Source organism: Balaenoptera acutorostrata, chromosome 15, assembly GCF_949987535.1.
Source record: "Balaenoptera acutorostrata chromosome 15, mBalAcu1.1, whole genome shotgun sequence".
NCBI classification, from domain to species: domain Eukaryota; kingdom Metazoa; phylum Chordata; class Mammalia; order Artiodactyla; family Balaenopteridae; genus Balaenoptera; species Balaenoptera acutorostrata.
This window is the reverse complement of record NC_080078.1, coordinates 40,577,008-40,594,754: the sequence shown is the minus strand read 5'-3', so window position 1 is coordinate 40,594,754 and position 17,747 is coordinate 40,577,008. Positions and strand designations below refer to the sequence as shown.

Below are 17,747 nucleotides of genomic sequence, written 5' to 3'. Positions count from 1 at the left end.
GCCCACGAGCGGCACCGGGAGCAAAGCCTGTACTCACAAGGCTGCTTTTCCTGGCGGCCCTGCTGACTCAGAGTGAGGTTGACGGCCACCCTCCTCGCTGATCCCTTCTCTCAGGGGTCCCTGTCTTCATCTCCGTCCTGACCTGCTGGCAGGTTGATGGTTTGGGGCTGCGGTTTCCTCAGCAGCCACGGCAGAAGGTGACCGTGGGGACAGAGGGACACTGGCTTTCTTCTCATGTAGGGTCCACTACTGGCTCCATCCTGGAGACAGCTCTAAAGCCTGGCCCTGAGTTGCGGCTGCTGACTCCATCAGCTTGCGGACACTCTGCCCTGTGGGACGGGTGTCCCTGCGTCCCTCCCAGAGTTTCATGTCGGTCCCAAGGGGCCCCCCAGCTGGCCTCCCACCCCCATCCGCATCCCTGGTACCGGAGTGCAGCCTCGCGTGGGCTCCCCAGTCTTGAATCTTGGCCCTGGAAAGCGTGCGCTGAGGGCCCGGCAGAGGGCTTTGGGGCGGCCTCCCCTCCCCAGGCAGCAGGGCAGAGCTGGTCTTGGCCGGGTTTCCTGCCTCCCAGCGTTGTGGACCGTCTCCTGTGTCGCCTTCGCCTGGTCTGGTACTGTCCCTTGGCCAGACGGTCGGTCCTGCCATGAAGAGGTGTCTTTTGTGCTGTGAAGGGGGCTGCACGCTGACGACCTCCTCGTGCTGGGAAAGGCGGGTCCGGAGCTGCCCCTTGTCCTGTCAGTCGTATCTCCTTCCATCACTCCTGAACCTCCTCGCCGGCCCTGAGACCCTGCTCTTGTGCAGCGTTGAGGGGTCTCATGTAAAATGCTGCAGCCTCTTTCCCTGCCTGGCTGCGGTCCAGTTGGCCGGTGAATCCAGCATGTGGACTTGAGCGGGCCGCTGGCCCCGGCCCTGCAGGCAGCATCCCAGGGCTCATTTGGGCCCAGATCAGCCATGAGGAATCAGCCACTTCTGTCAGGGGCTCCGTGGGCTGCTTTAGTGCACATTTTGCCCTTGGCTTTTGCTGGTCCCTCCACCGTGCTTGTAAAACAGCATCTTCAACAAAACACATCACACCCACGTGGCTGACTATATAGAGGGCCTCAGAGGGGCTCCAAGACTTGGGCAGCTACTTAAGAAAGAGCAGGTGCTCCGGAGGAAGGGCTCAGACCTCCGGTCCCATCTCCCCGGGCGGCTCTCGGGGCTGGCGAGAGCTGACTTGAGCCCTCTTCTGTCCGTCATGCGGGGGCTCCTGACTGTCTTGCAGGCAGAATGCAGAGCTGGCCAAGCTCCGGCAGGAGCTGGGCAAGGTCAGCAAGGAGCTGGTGGAGAAGTCGGAGGCCGCACGGCAGGAGGAGCTGCAGCGGAAGGCCCTGGAGGCCAAGGCAGCTGCCTTCGAGAAGCAGGTCCTGCAGCTGCAGGTGAGTTGGGGTGGCAGCCGCCTCGGTGCCCGTGCATCCTGCCCGCCAAGCTCTACGCACGGCCACCCTGGGTCCTCCCTTCTCAGCTGTGACTGTGACCGCAGTGGACCCAGGCAGGGCTGGGGCTGGAACCCTCGACCTTGGCCTTGTTAGTAGTGATACCTGGTCAGCATCAAGTGGGTGCTTTCTGTGTGCTAAGCGTTGTTCTGAACGTTTATAAGCTTAACTCAGCTAATTCTCATTGTAACCTTATGGGGTAGATACTGTTATTATTTGTAATTTACCCAGAAGGAAATTGGAGGCACAAAGTTAAGCAACTCCGCCAGTTCACCCAGAGCCAGGGTTTGAGCCCCAGAGCAGTCCCAGAGCAGTCACCGTCCCACACTTGCCACACCTGTGGTGTCACAGCTCTGGCCGCAGCCAGGCCGGCAGGCGCAGCCTCTGGCTTCAAGGCCCGGTGGGTGTTCTTTCTTCTCAGCCTCTGGATGTGGCCCGGAAGCTCGTGTTTTCCCAGGGGGACACCTGTTGTCCAGAGGGAGGAAGACTGTCCCCTCCCTGCCCCATAGGGGCTGGGCAGCAACCAGTGGGGCCCCTCAGTCTCGGGGCCTCCCTGCTCATTGGCCCGACGAGTGCTGCGTCCCCCAGCTGGCCTGTTTCGGGGCAGGGTGACCAGGCGTGGGGCAGTTGTCATACCTCTGTGCGTGTAACTTCTCTGGAGGACAAGGAAACCCTGGAGACCCACACAGCTTTGCACCTGTTTCTGCTCAGTCACTGAAGCTCTGGGCTGTAGCACGTGGGGCAGTGGGGCTGTTTTATGGAAGGGACTAGAACGACAGACACGAAATTGTAAGACTGACGTGTGTGTGCCTAAGAACAGGCACAGATAAAGTTTGGATTGGAGTTGAGATGGATAATTTGGTGTAAAGTAGGTCCACCCTGAGCGGTGAGATCAGAGCCCCTGGGGACGGCCTGGTGGTTATGCTCCGAAGGCTGTCGGGTGGCCCTGGTGCTTCCGGGGCTGGAGCCTTCGCTCTGGCGCCCGGGTTGTCACCATCACTGTAGCCAGGAAGCCCCAGGCCGTGAGCATCTCCTCCCTCTGAGGTCCCAGAGTCCCCGTGGTATTGACAGTGAGGCCCCGGATTTCAGAGCTTCAGTTTCCCCACCTGTAATGTGGGTGTGGTGGTGGTACCTGTGTCTCGGGGTGGCTGGGGATTAACCACGCTGACACACACAGATGCCTTGCCCAGAACTGGTTAACAACCATGACCTTTACCAGGCCCCCTCGGGAAATCTCCAGCTCAGGCCGGACGTTTAGCTCGTAGGAAGCCTCTCCCTGTGCCACACTCAGGTGAAAATGGGGCTTTGCCTTTTTGGGACTGTCCTGCCTTCACCTGAGGCCTCTTCCCCGGGAGCCTGCTCTTCAGGGGCCAGGGTGGCGTCTTCTAGCAGGTGAACTGACCTGGAAATCCAGGAGGCTTATATAAGTCATCGGCACAGGATGGCAGGGTGTGAGGAGCTCTAGACGGCAGAGCCGGCTGAGGGCCCACCTCCTGCCGCGTCCTCCCGGCCCTCCTCCCTCTGCCGGCCCCCAGGCGTCTCACAAGGAGAGCGAGGAGGCCCTGCAGAAGCGCCTGGATGAGGTCAGCCGGGAGCTGTGCCGCTCGCAGACCAGCCACGCCAGCCTCCGGGCGGATGCCGAGAAGGCCCGGGAACAGCAGCAGCAGATGGCCGGTGAGGGCGGCGTGGGGGCCGGCTCCGTGCGGGGGGCGCGGGCAGCCGGGACCCCTGACTCCCCACCTGTCAGGGGACGCACCGGGGTTGCTCGGGGTCGGGCCTGGGCTCCGGAGGGCTGGCCGTGGGGGCGGGGCCCGTGGGGCGGGATATGGGGGTGGGGCGGGATATGGGAGTGGGCTCGAGGTGGAAGATGCTGCCACTTCGGCCTCACTTGCTGTGGGGCCCACGTGGAGCCGTGGTGCTCCTGGGGCTGCTGCTGGCCTTCTCTTCCAACCCAGTCAGGCCTGGAGGCCAGATTTGGAAGGTGGCTTTATGGTCCCCCTGTGCTCACAAGTCACCTTCTCAAACGGGAGGTGGTGACGAAACCCAGGGCACCAAGGGCCCTTGGAGAAGCAGGGCAGACCGTGCCGGTGAGAGCTCCCCAGTACTTCTGGAGCCCCTGCTGGGGGCTGAGCACTCCTGTGGGCGCCCGGGGCTTGGCCGGGAGTGAAGCAGCAGGCTTGGGGCCGTGTTCCGGCAGGAGAGACAGGCACAGTAGATGGATCCATGTTGACAGGCCTCAAGTAGGCAGCGAGACCTAGAGCAGGTCCTAGAAACGGCAAGCTGTGTCTGTGAAGGGCCAGGCAGTAAATACTTTCGGCTTTATAGGCCAAATGGTGTTTGTCACAACTGCTCAGCTCTGCTGCCACAGTGCAAAAGCCACCCTAGACAGACAGGCCTGGCTGTGTGCCAATAAAACTTTATTTTCAAGAACAGGTGGTGGGCTGGGTTGGCCCAAGGGCCTAGTTTGCTGACCCCTGCTGTGATGGGCCGGGTGTGGCTTTGAGTGGTCAGGGGAGGCCTCTCTGGGGAGAAAGGGATGTTTAAGCCCAAGGTCTGGATAATGGGAAGAGGCCAGCCTCACAGAAACCAGGAAGGGGCCCCTGAGAATGGGAGTGAACTTGAACTTGGCCTGTATAAGAAACAGACGCAGGTCAGCAAGCGAGACTGGAGAAGAAGGCAGTGGCTAGTGTGGGGTAGACGGGCAGGGCCGGGTGACCCTCCTTTGAAGAGTTCAGGGGCCGTGTGGAGTGATGAGGGGGCTGGGAGCGTGGGCGGGGCTGGCGGGATCCCATCTGCACTTCCGGATGCTCTGGCTCCAGGTGGGGACCAGGGATGGGGCCTTGCAGTCATCGGACCAGAGGCACCTGGGCTGGGCCCAGGCAGCCACAGAGGCGCTGGTGGATTCGGCAGGCAGTGGACATTGGATCCACAGGCCTGGTAGATGAGTGAGAGGTGGGGGCACAGGAAAGCAGAACAGCCACGGAGAGGGGACCAGGAGGCCTGAGCAGAGCTGTGTGTGGATGTGGCCGGCGGCTGAGCCCAGGCTCGGGGAGGAGACCAGGGCCGGGCCGCTGTTCGGAGTCAGACACACGTGGAGGACTTTCAGAGCCGTGGTGGGGCTTAGCAGAGGTCACCAAGGGAGGACACGCTGAGGCGCCCCCCTGCCCCTGGTCTCAGCGACGTGAGCCCATCTCCCAGAGAGCAGGGTTTTAGAAACTGCAACAGGAGCCCATTCAGATTTCCATCTTTTCCTGAGTGATCCGGGGGCATTCTGTTCTGCCCTAGTGAGTCCTTGAGAAGGAAGCCAGGCTGTGACTTTCTCCACCAGCTAACGGGACACCCAGGGGTCAGGGGAGTGCCTGGAAGCCCGCGGGCGTGCCCTGGGCAGCCTGGGGCGTCCATGCCGGCCTTCGCCGTACCCCACAACCCGCTGGCCTCCCTCCCCGCAGAGCTGCACGGCAAGCTGCAGTCCTCCGAGGCTGAGGTGAGGAACAAGTGTGAGGAGCTGAGCAGCGTCCACGGGCAGCTGGACGAGGCCAGGGCGCAGAACTCACAGCTCACGGAGAGGATCTGCTCCATAGAGGCCCTGCTGGAGGCGAGCCAGGCCCGGGACGCCCAGGTCAGCTGCACTTCCTCCCGGGAGCGTCCCCACCCACCCCATAGGGGCCCTGCCCTGATGACTTGTCGTGCCAGGTGGTCTCGTGACTGCAGGGCTCTGTCTCTCGTTCCAGGCCAGCCGAGAGGAGGCCGACCAGCAGCAGGCCCGGTAAGAGGAGGCAGGGGCTGTGGCCTGGGTGCGGGGGTCCCAGGGAGGAGCCCTCTGAGAGGCCCTGCCTTTCCCCATTCCTCCAGCGACCTCGAGGACCAGGACGGGCTGGGCAGGGAAGAGGGCACATTGCAGGGAGCTCCTGCCTCGAGGAGCGAGGCTGTGGGGAGAGTGGCTGCGCCTCGGCAGGGGGATGGGCCTCTTGCTGTCCATCCGTCCATCCATGCATCCATCCATCCTTCTCTCCCTGGGAAGGACCGGCTGGTCAGGGTGTTCTCTCCACGTCCACAGGGCGAGGGAATTTAGGGGCTGAAGTCGTAACCCAAACGGGAAAGTGGTTACCTGCCCAGAGTGGAGAACCTGGGAGGCTGCCCGGGCTTTTGCACAGATCTGGGATGCGGTGTGGTTCACAGCTGACCAGGTCGCTGGGTTGATGCCGGGTAACTTCAGTGGCCCAGCCCCAGGCCTGCTCGGACTGTGTGTTTGCTGTTGCTAAGACCTGGTGGGCTCCTCAAGCCAGGGGGTGGAAGTCCTAGGACCGTTGGCTCCGGGTGTGCGTCCCTCAGCAGATGCCCATGAGCTCGGGGGTTGGTCCTGGCTGCCGTGGCTGGGGGTCCCCAGGGCAGCCACGTGGGGTGAAGCGTGCAGGTGGTCGGTCATGTCCCGGGTTGTCCACTGACCAACCTCCCTTGTTCCGGCTGCTGCAGCCAGTGAGTCCCCTCCCCAGAGCCTCCCCAGGCCACGGCCCATGTTCCGTGGCCTTGGGCTCGGGTTTGGGGGCTGGGGAAGGAAGCCGGCCTCACAGAGGCCCCAAAACACTTTGCTGGAGCCTCAAGCAAACCCTCTCCGTGCACCTTTCCAGAAAGCTTGGGCAAACTTTATTTCTCATGGTACTTACCGGGGTAGAGAGGTTGTGTTTGTTTAGCGTTTTGCTTCTTGTATTTTAAGATCAGATTCTTGGACTGCACAGCTAATTACTAGTTACCTAAGTCATGTTGCAAGCAGGGTTGATTCTAGCTTTTTGCATCATGTAGATGTTTGGCAGAATTAGGGTTTTTTAAAATTTCCTTCTCAGACTGTTTATCTGGAAGTTGTGTCTAGGCCAGGCCATCGTGTTCTTGGGTGGAGATGAGTGATCCGGCCCCAGATGTTCTGGAACTCGGGCAGTAGCTACCAAGGGGGTGACTGTCAGCATGTCCTTGCCACCAGCCTGCTGTGCCTTCTTCCTCGGGGCCTCGTGCCTTTGGGGATGCTCTTGCAGGGGTGTGCGGGGGGCCAGCTGGTGCAGAATGCCGGCGGCTTGAGGAGAAGCTGCGAGGGGTCCCAGTGGAGCTTTGAGGGTGGGGTCAGGTTCTGTGGCCTGAAACCAACATCCAAGAAGTCGACAGCCGTCTTCAAGGCCACGTGCAAACGGTACTTAGAATGACAGTGAGATGGTGCTGGGGGCGTCAGGGCGGGCAGCGCGCACGGCCTCGCTGAGGTTGGTTGGTCCTCGTGCTCCTCCTTAGTGTGGTGTACTGCCGGCCCACGGGGAGAAATACGAACGTGTCCCCCCCCGGGGGCGTCCTCAGACGGGTTTCCTCCTGCTCCCAGAGGGGCCCTGCTTGTGCTGCTTCAAGTCGGCGTTGGCGGCTTCTGGATGTCAGCTTTTATGCGACCCCGGGGCTTCCCTGTCCTAAATCTTAACGTAGAAGGTGACGTATTAAGTGTCCATTTGAAGCGTCTTCCTCAGAACAGCCAGAGCAGTTCTAGAGAGTCCACCCCTTGCTTTCCGGGTGATGGGGTGGACGGAGCCGCAGGGCCTAGAGTCCGGAGAGAAGTGTGAAACGATGGCCCCCCCGGCCTGCCAGCCGCACACATCCGGGGTCGTCTCGGGCTGATTCCCTGGAGCCCGGGCGCAGGACTGAGGGGGAGCCTTCGGGTCTCAGCAGAGTTAGGTTTTGGACGCAGGACGGTCCCAGCGCTGAGAGCAGGGATGCACTTGATGGGTGTGCAGGCCACGGTGCCACCCGAGCCTCCGGCCCCAGCGTCCTCCGAGGAGGCCCAGCCCAGTCTCGAGGGCAGCTGTGGCCGCAGGAAAGGGCCAGCCGACGCGTGCTGCGGGACAGAGTGGGGCCAGGCTCAGTTCACCAGAAGAAAGAGCATCTGAAAACCTGACGCTCCAGGGCGCGTCCCCGCGCTGGCCATTGTGGCAGCCCTGACCGCTGCCGTCCCCGCAGCCACTGTCACCAAGTGGGACTCTGCTGGCCTCTGGGCCCCCAGCCCTCAGAGGAGGGGCCACGGTGGCTGCTGGGGCTCCCCTGAAGCCAGTGCCAGGCTTGGGGAGGGGACTGACCGCAGCCCCAGGCCCCACGGGTGTTCCGGAGCAGAGGAAGGGGCCCCGAGACAGGACCTACAGGGGCCGCGGGCCCTTGGAGCCCGACAGTGACGCCGCCATCCCCCCTCAGCCTCATGGAGCTGGAGTCGCAGGTGTGGTGTCTGGAGAAGGAGGCCACGGAGCTCAAGGAGGCAGTTGAGCAGCAGAAAGTGAAGAACAATGTGAGTGTCGAGGGGCCTCTCCCTGTCCCTTCCGGCTGCTCCCCGTGGTGGGCTCGGGGGTCCTGACTCCCACTGGGTCAGCTTGGTCATGTGGTCACCTGGCATGAGGAGGGGGCTGTAGGGCGCCTCCTCTGCGGTGGGCGCATGGGAGCCTCGGCTGCGTCCCCCCAACCCGGGCTGTCCCCCCGGACCCCCCCCAACCCCCCCCCCCACACACACGCACACACACGCCGTGCCTCCCTGGGCCTGGCTGGGCCAGAGCCGGCTGTGTGGTGGCGGACCCTCTTGCCACTGAAGAGCCGGCAGATCCCCGCCCCCCGCAGACGAGTCTCCCTGACAGGCGCCAGCGCTGCCCGGGGTGGCCTGTGAGGTCCAGAGATGGGTCGGAGAGGGCTCGCCCGCCCGGCGGAGACCAACCTGGCTGTTGACCGTCTCCCCTCTCCTCCCAGGACCTCCGAGAGAAGAACTGGAAGGCGATGGAGGCTCTGGCCTCGGCCGAGAGGGGCTGCGAGGAGAAGCTGCGGTCCCTGACCCAGGCCAAGGTCAGCGTCGGCCTCGGGCTCGCCTCGGTCTAGCAGCTCAGCAGACCCCACAGACTGCGTGCAGGGCAGCCCCAGCCTCAGGGCGTCTCAGAAGTCCACCCAGGGCCCGGCCGCTGCATATTCCTGCCCGCCCTCCTGCCCTCCTGCTGCGCATTTCTCCCCGAGATGCGGGGAGCGGTGAGCCCTTGTCTCCTGCTTCTCAGCTGGGCCTTTTGCCCTCAGAGGCCATGGGGGCCCCGAGATGGTTCTGTGCATGGACTTCGCTCGTGTTATTCTTCTCCCCTGATTTTTGTCTGCTTTCTCAGGCCCCCTGCGGTCCTGGCCCAGGGGCTCCGTGATTGAGCTTTGGGGGAAGGACAGTCTTTAGTAGCAAGCACTCAGGCCGAGGTCAGGGGAGCACGGGTGGGTCAGTGTCCGGGGCCCTGGCCGGGACGTGGTCTGCAGCTGCAGCAGGAGCAGGCGGGGCCTCACCACCCGCTTTGGCCAGGCCTGCCCTCCCAGCCCCCCTCCCCGCCCCCAATGCAGAGTTAATGTCTGTCCTGTTACCATGAGCTTTGCAGCAACTTTCACAAGCCTCCCAGGAAGCCTGAGGGTGTGTCAGATGAGGCCTCCGAGAGGCGGAGCTGGGGAGCCGTGTGGAGCTACGCTTAGACTCCCCAGAAGTGACCTGGGCACCTGTCTGGCCTTTCTGTGGCAAATGCAGAAGCTGTGACCAGAGGTGTCACCTAACTTGTTCGTGGTCACACAGCCAGATAAAAGACAGGGAGCTGGCCTCTGGGTCCTCGGCCCTTGCTTGGACTCCCATGACCGGGGCACCTGACTGGGGGTCACGAGGTCGGGGGCCCACAGCAGGCCACGAATCAGTGGGGGAGCGAGAAGGGTCGGCTTCTGAGACTCACGTCTAGGCACGTGGTGCTGTGGTCAGGCTGGGCGTCCATCTGCCGGCCATCCATCCCCCCCGCCCCCAAATCACACACAGAGCCTCACTCCTGGCCCTAGTCCAGGAGCTCCTAGTACAGCTCCAGGTCTCGGGCCCTGAGGGGCAGGCAGCAGCCTCAGCCTGCTGGGGACAGTGACCAGGTGGGACTTTCAGCCAGAAATCTCCTGCACCGCCCCCCTGCCCCCAGGGTGTTGGGGAGGGGTTATGTCCCCAGGGACAGTGCTGTCCTTCTCGGCTTTGCTTATGGCTCTTTCCCTCTTTCTTGGGCTCCTTTTTCTCGCGTGGAGTGGGAGCATCAGGGAGGATGGAGGGGGCTCTGGCCAGCGCGGCTGCATTAGGGGGCCCAGGAGCTTTTGGAGGGCTGAGACCCCGACCTGCCTCATCCCCTCAGCACGTGGGAGCCCTGATCCTCCCACCCCCAGGGTTGCAGGAGCTCCTGACCCTGGTGGCCGCACCTCTTCTCTGAGCTCCCCGCCCCCCATATGCACACGCTCAGAAAGACCTGAGCCTGAGTGTCTGCTGGGAGGTGTCCGCGAACCTGCACGTCCCGTAGGGGGTGCTGCCATCCCGCTTCCTTAGAGCTGAGTTTGTCTAAAGTTGGCCAGGCCTGGGGTGGGGTGGCTGGAACTTGACTGCTAAGGTTAGACACACCCCCGCCCAGCCGGCCCCACGGAGCCACCATTGGTCTCCTCTGATCCTTGTCCCTCCCCTAAAGGGCTGAGGACGTGTTCCTGGGGTGAAACCCCCGCCCCCCCCCGGGGCTACCCTAAGCTCCGTGGCTGACCACCCTCACGCCCCACCCGCCCCGCCCCCAGGAGGAGTCCGAGAAGCAGCTCAGCCTGACGGAGGCCCAGACCAGGGAGGCCCTGCTGGCCCTGCTCCCGGGCCTCTCTGCCCCCACCCACCAGGTAGGAGGGGAGGCAGCTCCCTGGGGACCCCTGGGGTGGGGGGCACGTCCCACCCGACCTTGAACATTTTTGTCGCAGGATTACGCCAAGTGGCTGCAGGAGCTCAAAGAGAAAGGCCCAGAGCTGCTGAAGCAGCCACCAGCGAACACGGAGTCCTCGGTGAGCGCGGCTGCGGTCGCTCGCGCCCTGCCCTGTCCGCAGGATGGAGGGTGCTTGGAGCCGGCCATCGGGTTTTGGCTCAGCAGGCCCCTGTCCTGCCCTCCGCCCTCAGGACCTGGCTGCCAAGCTGAGGGAGGCGGAGGAGACGCAGAGCAGCCTTCAGGCCGAGTGCGATCAGTACCGCAGCATCCTGGCCGAGACGGTGAGGCCTGGGCTCTGTGACCTTGGGCGAGTCATTGCCCCTCTCTGGGCCCAGTTTCTTTGGCTGAATGGTGAAGGGGGTGAGCTCAGGTTGAAGGTCTGGGGCACAGTCTGGGAAGGGATAGGGCAGTGTTCGGCTTGAATCCGCTTTCCTGCGACTCCAGGGGCCACGCTCGCTCAGCCTCCCTCTGCGATGGCCGGTCCTGGGTTCCCCTTCCTGGGCCCCCCGTCCTGGGCTGCTGAGGCCCACCTGGTGCAAACCCACCGGAGACGAGAGTCCTGACAACCTTGTTCGCACACCGGCCGGGGGCCCCCCTCCAGAACTGTACCCCCTCCTCCCGCTCTGCCGGCCGCACTGGGATCCAAGCCGGGTGGTTGCAGGGGGTTGGCAGGAGCCACGGGGGGGTGTGCATGGCGGTGGGGGGCCTCCAGGCCCTGCTTAGTGCCGTCCCCGCAGGAGGCCATGCTCAAAGCCCTGCAGAAGAGCGTGGAGGAGGAGGAGCAGGTGTGGAAGGCCCGGGTGAGCGCCGCGGAGGAGGAGCTCCAGAAGGTACGGGGCAGCCCCATCTCCCCAGGGCCCACCTTCCCTCGGAGCCCAAACTTCACTCCCTCAGAATGCCATACAATCCAGGGGGAACGCCCACGGGGTCATCTGGGTCACTTGGGAGTCAGGTTTGCTGGGTTTTGGTGATGCCACATACAGTGTCACTGTGGAATGACCGACAGCTGAGTCCTGGTCTCAAGGAGACCCCCCAGCCCCACCCCCAGGAAGAGGCTGCTGCTTATACCCTGGCTCGTGCTTGACGGCCCTCCCCCTTCTTGCTTTGTAGTCGCGGGTCACAGTGAAGCATCTCGAAGAGACTGTCGGGAAGCTGAAAGGGGAACTTGAAAGTGCCGATCAGGTGCGTGCGGGCGCTGTCCAGAGGGCTGCCGTCCTGCTACAGAGGCTCCTCTAGCGGCTTTCCTTCCCCGACCGCGCGTCCCTGCCTGTCCTTAATGAGCCGTTATGACCTTGGGGTGGCTGGGCCCCAGCGCACCATGGCTTCTGCCGTGGCCTCATGAACCATGGGAGGGTTGCCAGGTGGCCCTGCCGCACTCCGCACCCTCCTTGCAAGTAAATCTAAAAGCTGCTGAGGTCTGAGAACACGTGCTGCCCCAGGGTGCCTCTTCAGGAGGTGTTTGGCCTGGGGGGCACCCCCCTGCCTGGCCTCAGTTGGCTCGTAGCCATCAGGCCACAGGGGCCCGTCTCAGCCCTTGTCCCAGGGCCTGGTGGCCCCATCGCCCTGCCCCGTGGCCCGTGCCCTCCCACGGCCGGCTTGAGGCCCTTGATGTGTGTCGTGTCCAGGTGAGGGAGCACACGTCGCATCTGGAGGCGGAGCTGGAGAAGCACATGGCGGCCGCGAGTGCCGAGTGCCAGAACTACGCCACGGAGGTGGCGGGGGTGAGTGTCCCGGCACGGGTGGGCCTGGTAGGGGCCCCGCGGCCAGGGCAGGGAGCAGCCAGGTCGGCCTGGCAGCGAGAGGCTCCCTCTACCCGGTGTGGAGACACCATCCCTGCGGGGAAGGCATTTAAATCTGACAGTGTTTTCTGATGTGGGGAGCAGAGAGCACAAGCCTGGCACCCCCGACCCTGGTTCGATCTCTGACTTCTGGCCTCGCTCTGCAAAAGACAGTCCATAAACATTTGCGAAGGCCTGAGACTAGCGTGTACTGAACACGATCCTTCCTCCGTCTTCAAAAAAGAGCAGAAGCTCCCGGGGGCCTGCGCCCACCCCTCCCCCACGCCCCGCAGGCTCTCCGGGTGGCGTATGTGGATGTGCTTGGTTGGGTGTGAGGTGCTGACTCACCGCAACTGGCTCTCTCTCCTTTTCTCCCACCACCCGGGTCTGTTTTCTGTCCAAGTTGAGGCAGCTTTTATTAGAATCTCAGTCTCAGCTGGATGCAGCCAAGAGTGAAGCCCAGAAACAAAGCGACGAGCTTGCCCTGGTGAGCGAACTGGTGTGGCCGGCGTGTGCCCTGCGGTCGGGTGTGTGTGTTTCTGCGTCCCGTCAAAGGGGACGTGTGCCGGTCTGTGCTTGGGCCCGGTGAGGACGGCCCTTCACACGTTTGCTCCACGCTGCACACTGGGCCTGTGGCTGCCGGGACCACGGGGCTCCGGGTCTGCTCTGGGCGCTCTGGGGGGGTCCTTCTGCCCCGTGGCCTTCTGTGGGACTAGGGTCCTTCTTCTGTGGGACTAGGGTCCTTCCTCACCCAGCGGTGGCTCAGGTCAGGTCAGGTCAGTCAGATCTGCGGTGTGCAGGGCGGCCTGCTCCACACTGGGCGGTACCAGGTGACTCGTCCGCAGCCGCGCAGAGCTCCCAGCCACGCAGGGGCCTCTGGTTCTTCCGGTTTTCAGCCTTGATGTGTGACTCTGGTCCCCGCTCCTTGGCCAGGTCAGCCCGGCCTTATAGAGGGGGGGGGGCCCCTCCGGTTCCAGTACCAGCGCGTGAGGCCACAGACACGGTCCGTGTGATCTGCACAGTCTTTATTAGATCATGAGTTGGCTGTTAACACTGAGCCACCGGCGGGGGGCGGTGTGTGTGTGTGTGTGTGTGTGTGAAAAACGTTCGTGTCTGGCTTTCTACGAGGAGACTCAAGGTGTGGTCCGGGGGCTGGCGTTCCCAAAGCAACATCCACCGAGCAGCCCCCTCGCTGGGCGCACGCTCTGGCTCCCTGGGTGCCCACTCCGGTCGTTCGGGCCTGACCGGGGACCACTGCCCGCGAGGGCAGGTGCCGAGTCTGAGGGTCACTCTCCAAAGTCATGTCCAAGCCGGGCCTGGGCCACATGGAGAGGACAGGCCCCGAGTTTCTCCTCGTCACTGGTCTCTGCGGTCTGGTGTTGACCTTTGGGGCTGTTGGCAGGAGGAAAGGACTTGGAGGGTCAGGCCCCACACACTTGGGGCGGCTCTGTCAGGGGCCCCCCCAGAGCCCCGCTGGGAACCTTCACCCAAGCTTTGTGGGTGACACTGCTGCACCTTCAGATTTGAGGCTCAGTGGTCTGGGGCTTAGGGCCCCCCAGCAGTGGAGCTCAGGGGTGAGGGGACCTTATGAGGTAAGAGTGTCAGCTCGTCGGGGACCCCACAAAAGGCCCTGACGGGGACCACATCCAGGAGGGCAGCGGGAGGCAGGCGGTGGTGTCCGCGCCGAGCCCACCGGCCGCCTGCCACTCTTCAGATTCCGTAGCCCCGTGCGTACCGTGTCCTTTGGGGGTCACCTGGCTTCCGGCAGGGGGTGCCCCGCGCTGCTGGTCTTGCCATGGAGCATGTGCGTGGGGTCAGCCCGGGCCCCTCGGCCGCGGTTTGGCTCGGGTGAGGGCTCGTGGCGCTGGCTCTCCTGCCCCAGGGAACCTGCACGGGAGCCAACACAGGCCACAGCTGTCAGGGCAGGTCCCCCGTGGGCTTCGGCCGCTGAGAGCACCTGCTGTCCTCCTGGGGGCCTGTGGGCGGGCGTGCATCGAGCTACGCCAGGCACAAACCCACCCTCCCTGTTCCAGGTCAGGCAGCAGTTGAGTGAGATGAAGAGCCACGTAGAGGATGGTGACGTAGCCGGGTCCCTGGCTGCCCCCCCAGAGGCCCCCTCAGCAGAACAGGACCCCGTCGAGGTTAGGGTGGTGAGCCTGTCCCCGGGTGTCCGTCACTGACCGCCGTGCGGGCCCCTCCACCCATCTGGAGGGCAGGGACAGCAGCCTCTGCTCCGGCTAAACTCCCGGCCCCACTGCCCAGACGCCCGACTTCTCAGGACGCCAGAGTGGGGGGTGGGGGGGGGGCGGCGGGCTGGGGCATCACTGGTGGGGCCCTTGCCCTCCAGATACCTGATCCGGGCGGCGGCCGCCCAGAGCCTCGCCGGGGTGGGAAGGCCGCCAGGGCTTGTGCCAGGCCTAGGCTTCTCTGTCCTGGGGTCTCAGCACGAGGGCTGTGTCCGCGTCCCTTCTCAGCTATACCAGCTTCCATCCCCAGGGGTGAGGGCCCTGCCTCCCCCGGGGGGGGGGCTTCAGGCACACAGGCCTCCCCGCTCGCCTGTCCCAGGCAGGGCAGGGTCGAGGGGGCCCGGGGCACAGCCAGAAGATTTGGCCCCAGGTCTCAGGCTGCCCGGAGCCCTGGGCGCCCAGGAGGGTCCGCCCCAGGTTCCGAGCATGTTTGCGGTGTTTGCACGCAGCTGAAGGTGCAGCTGGAGCGGACAGAAGCCATCCTGGAGGACGAGCAGACGCAGCGGCAGAAGCTCACGGCCGAGTTCGAGGAGGTCAGGCTGCCCCGCGCCATCGGGGCTTCTCTGGGTCAGGGCAGCGGGTCTGGGGGTCGAGCCGCGTCCCGCCCGAGGGGGTTTCGCTGTACCATCGTCACCCGCCTCCTGTCCGCATGGGGCCTGACCCGCCGCCCCGCTCCGTCCAGGCTCAGCTCGTGGCGAGTCGGCTGCAGGGGGAGTTGGAGAAGCTCCGCTGTGCCAGCACCCTCGGGTCCTCAGAGGCTGAGGAGGCCATGCGGCTCAAGGTACAAGGCTACCCGCTGTCACCCCCGGAGGCCCCTCGGGCAGCGTCCAGCCTAATTTGGAGGTTGGCGAGGTCGGAGGGGGGATCCCTAAGTCTCCAGTGTCACAGCTGGAGGCCACCAGTCAGTGTGACGATTTCAATCAAGTGGAACTGAAACGGAGCTCCTCCGTCACCCTGGCCACAGGGCAGGTGCTCAGCAGCCAGTGCCCGACCCTGAAGCACAGCCCTGTGACCCGGAGGCCGCGTCCTCACACCCTCGGCCCCACGGGCGCAGCCAGGTGGCCTTCCTGCTGTGCATCACGTGAAGGCTGATCCCTTCAACCCTTTGACCCACAGGAGAGACTAGAAAAAGAGAAGAAATTAACCAGTGACCTGGGACACGCTGCCACCAAACTACAGGAGCTTTTGAAGACGACCCAGGAGCAGCTGGCAAAGGAGAAAGACACGGTGAAGAAGCTGCAGGAGCAGCTGGACAGACCAGTGAGTGCCGCCAGCCATCCCCTCGGGGGTTGGGCAGGGCTGGGCGCCCGGGATGCCTGAAAGCTGCCCACGGGCCCCTCTCCTCCTGTCACCCGCCCCCGCCGAGCCCTCGGGCGCCTCCTCCAGCCCCAGGGGCCTCTCAAGGTGGAAGGTGGTAGGTAGTTAGGGTGGTGTAGGGATGAGGCCCCTAGGCCCAGCCTCCCCCTCCCCTGCCCTCTGTTCACAGGAGGCCGGCAGCAGCAGCTCGAAGGAGGGAACCTCTGTCTGAGCTTCCTGCAGAAAAAAGAAGTCACTGTTCAACTTACCAAAATGCCTTACACATTCCTGACCAATAAACAAACCAACACAGCGTTATCTGGGCCCAACTTGGGTAGCTCTGAGAAGCCATAGAGACGAGAGTCTCTTAGCACCAGAAGTAGCTCTTCCAGACCCCCGTTTGTAAAAGAATCTTTGTCACATTCGATAAACACTATTCCCTAGGACCGGCCCTGGACCACCAGCCAGCAGACGCCAAAGCCCTCAGCAGCTGTGTGACAGACCCGGGTGTGTGCTAGGGGGCTGGGACCTTGGGGTGTGTATATCAGTCAAGCAGTGCAATTGTGTCTTTTGTGGGGTTGGCGGTCGGGCAATGGGCGGTCCGGGTGGTGAGTCCTGAAGGCTGCAGCGCAGACTAGGGTCACAGCCCAGCGAGGCAGCAGCTCTCACCCCTGGAAGAAGTTGCCACCACAACTGACGTGTGACCTCCTGGGTGTTGATGCCATTAAAACCCGCGTGTCGCCCGGCACTTCAGGAAGAGAATGAGTGTGGTTTCTGGTCCCCACGCGCTTTCCCCACCCGGGCCCCAGCGCCCACCGGGCAGGATGAGGGAGCAGGGCCTGTGACACCTGGTGGCCAGATGCCCTATGGGCCCCACCCCGAGGAACTGAGGCAGTTGCCTAGCAGGGCTGTGGGCAGCCTAGGCTGTCATGTGAAGTGAGTTCCAGGAATGAACACGGACCTGGGCAAACATCCACGCCGCAGGAGGGCTGGCCCAGGGCGGGGGGCAGCCAGCTGAACTTGGGGTGATCCTCGGACCCACTGTGTTCTGAGGGGCCCACAGAATCTTTGGTCAGGAGGTGTGTCAGGGGCTTTGTAAGGAACCTGGAGCTCAAGCAAAAAAAAATGGATTTAGAGGCAGGGTGACAGGAGCAGTTGTACCAACCTAGGAACAGAAGGTGAATCAGAGCAACCCTGGAGGTCTCGCTGGTACTTTGAGCTCAGTTCCAGGACCCATAATCCTGGGAGAGGGGTCTGATGGGCTGAACTTAGATTGCAGGTACAGCCAGATGGGAGGGAGGGTGGTGCTCCAGGGAAAGCAGCTGAGTACTGGGGTCTCACCACCTGCTGGGGAAGCTCTGCATCCCATGCATCGCAGTGGCGGGTTTGACTCCCCTCGGGGGTGGTTGTCACAGGAGCCTCAGGACCTCGGGGAGGGAGAGATCAGGTGCTGCCCAAGGCCCCACGCGAGCCACTGCCAGAGGCCGGGCAGTGCTGATCTTAGTCTGCACAACCAAGACGTGGGCCTGGCTTTCAGAGGCACTTGGTATGCAGGCCACCTGGCCCTGCTGTGTGGCACTTGTATGTTGCAACTGTGTTGGGATCAGGGTGCTGGAAATTCTGGGATGGCTCCCCAGAGATGTGAGCGGAAGCTGGAGTTCAGCATAGAGGCGTTGTCAGGAAGGAGGAGGGGGTCAAGGCCAAGGGGACAGTGGTGCAGAGGCACACACGTTGGGTGAGTGGGAGGGCCCTGTGCAGCCGGCTCATGAAGTCAAGGGTTCTGGACAGGAGGGCACTGAGGGGACAGTCATACCCATCCTGGAACTCTGCCGGGGGCTGAAGTGGAGGGGGAGCCCACGGGACGCAGGACACAGGTTCTGGCCAGGAGCCCAAGCGGAAGTGACTGATGACACCCGACCTGGCCACGGGCCTGGCCACAGGCTTGGTTCTCAAGTGACATCTTTCAGTGCCCGTGGGAGGGGAACCTCCCCCATCCTGCAAAGAACCCTGCAGAAGTGAGAGTGGCTCCCCTGGTGAAAGGCTGGGCAGGCTTCAGGCCCGCCTCTAACACCAGCCAAGGTCAGGAGGCCTGGGGCGGTTTGTGAGCTTGGAGCCCACGCCCAGCTCAAGACTCACCCTCCCGCACACAGGGACCTTCACGCAAGGGTAGGGGTTTGG

The 17,747-nt window shown here is 63.5% G+C and overlaps 1 protein-coding gene across 6 annotated transcripts in view; it reads left to right on the top strand.

The window, feature by feature from the left end:
- The window catches only part of RRBP1 (ribosome binding protein 1), a 58,294-nt gene extending 41,963 nt beyond the window's left edge, over positions 1 to 16,331 (top strand). Inside the window, exons 7-24 of one of the 6 annotated variants that reach the window (XM_057529174.1) lie at positions 1,265 to 1,418; positions 3,011 to 3,149; positions 4,925 to 5,094; positions 5,207 to 5,241; positions 7,689 to 7,779; positions 8,229 to 8,321; positions 10,077 to 10,169; positions 10,248 to 10,328; positions 10,441 to 10,530; positions 10,987 to 11,079; positions 11,360 to 11,431; positions 11,875 to 11,970; positions 12,431 to 12,514; positions 14,061 to 14,177; positions 14,723 to 14,806; positions 14,956 to 15,054; positions 15,390 to 15,533; positions 16,014 to 16,331. In XM_057529174.1, the coding sequence (XP_057385157.1) occupies positions 1,265 to 1,418; positions 3,011 to 3,149; positions 4,925 to 5,094; positions 5,207 to 5,241; positions 7,689 to 7,779; positions 8,229 to 8,321; positions 10,077 to 10,169; positions 10,248 to 10,328; positions 10,441 to 10,530; positions 10,987 to 11,079; positions 11,360 to 11,431; positions 11,875 to 11,970; positions 12,431 to 12,514; positions 14,061 to 14,177; positions 14,723 to 14,806; positions 14,956 to 15,054; positions 15,390 to 15,533; positions 16,014 to 16,067 (1,789 nt within the window). In that variant the 3' untranslated portion in view covers positions 16,068 to 16,331. Of the gene's footprint in view, positions 1 to 1,264; positions 1,419 to 3,010; positions 3,150 to 4,924; positions 5,095 to 5,206; positions 5,242 to 7,688; positions 7,780 to 8,228; positions 8,322 to 10,076; positions 10,170 to 10,247; positions 10,329 to 10,440; positions 10,531 to 10,986; positions 11,080 to 11,359; positions 11,432 to 11,874; positions 11,971 to 12,430; positions 12,515 to 14,060; positions 14,178 to 14,722; positions 14,807 to 14,955; positions 15,055 to 15,389; positions 15,534 to 15,759 lie in introns of all 6 variants that reach the window. The other 5 variants (XM_057529175.1, XM_057529169.1, XM_057529170.1 and 2 more) reach the window with 5 other exon arrangements.
- The last annotated feature ends 1,416 nt before the right edge of the window (positions 16,332 to 17,747 follow it).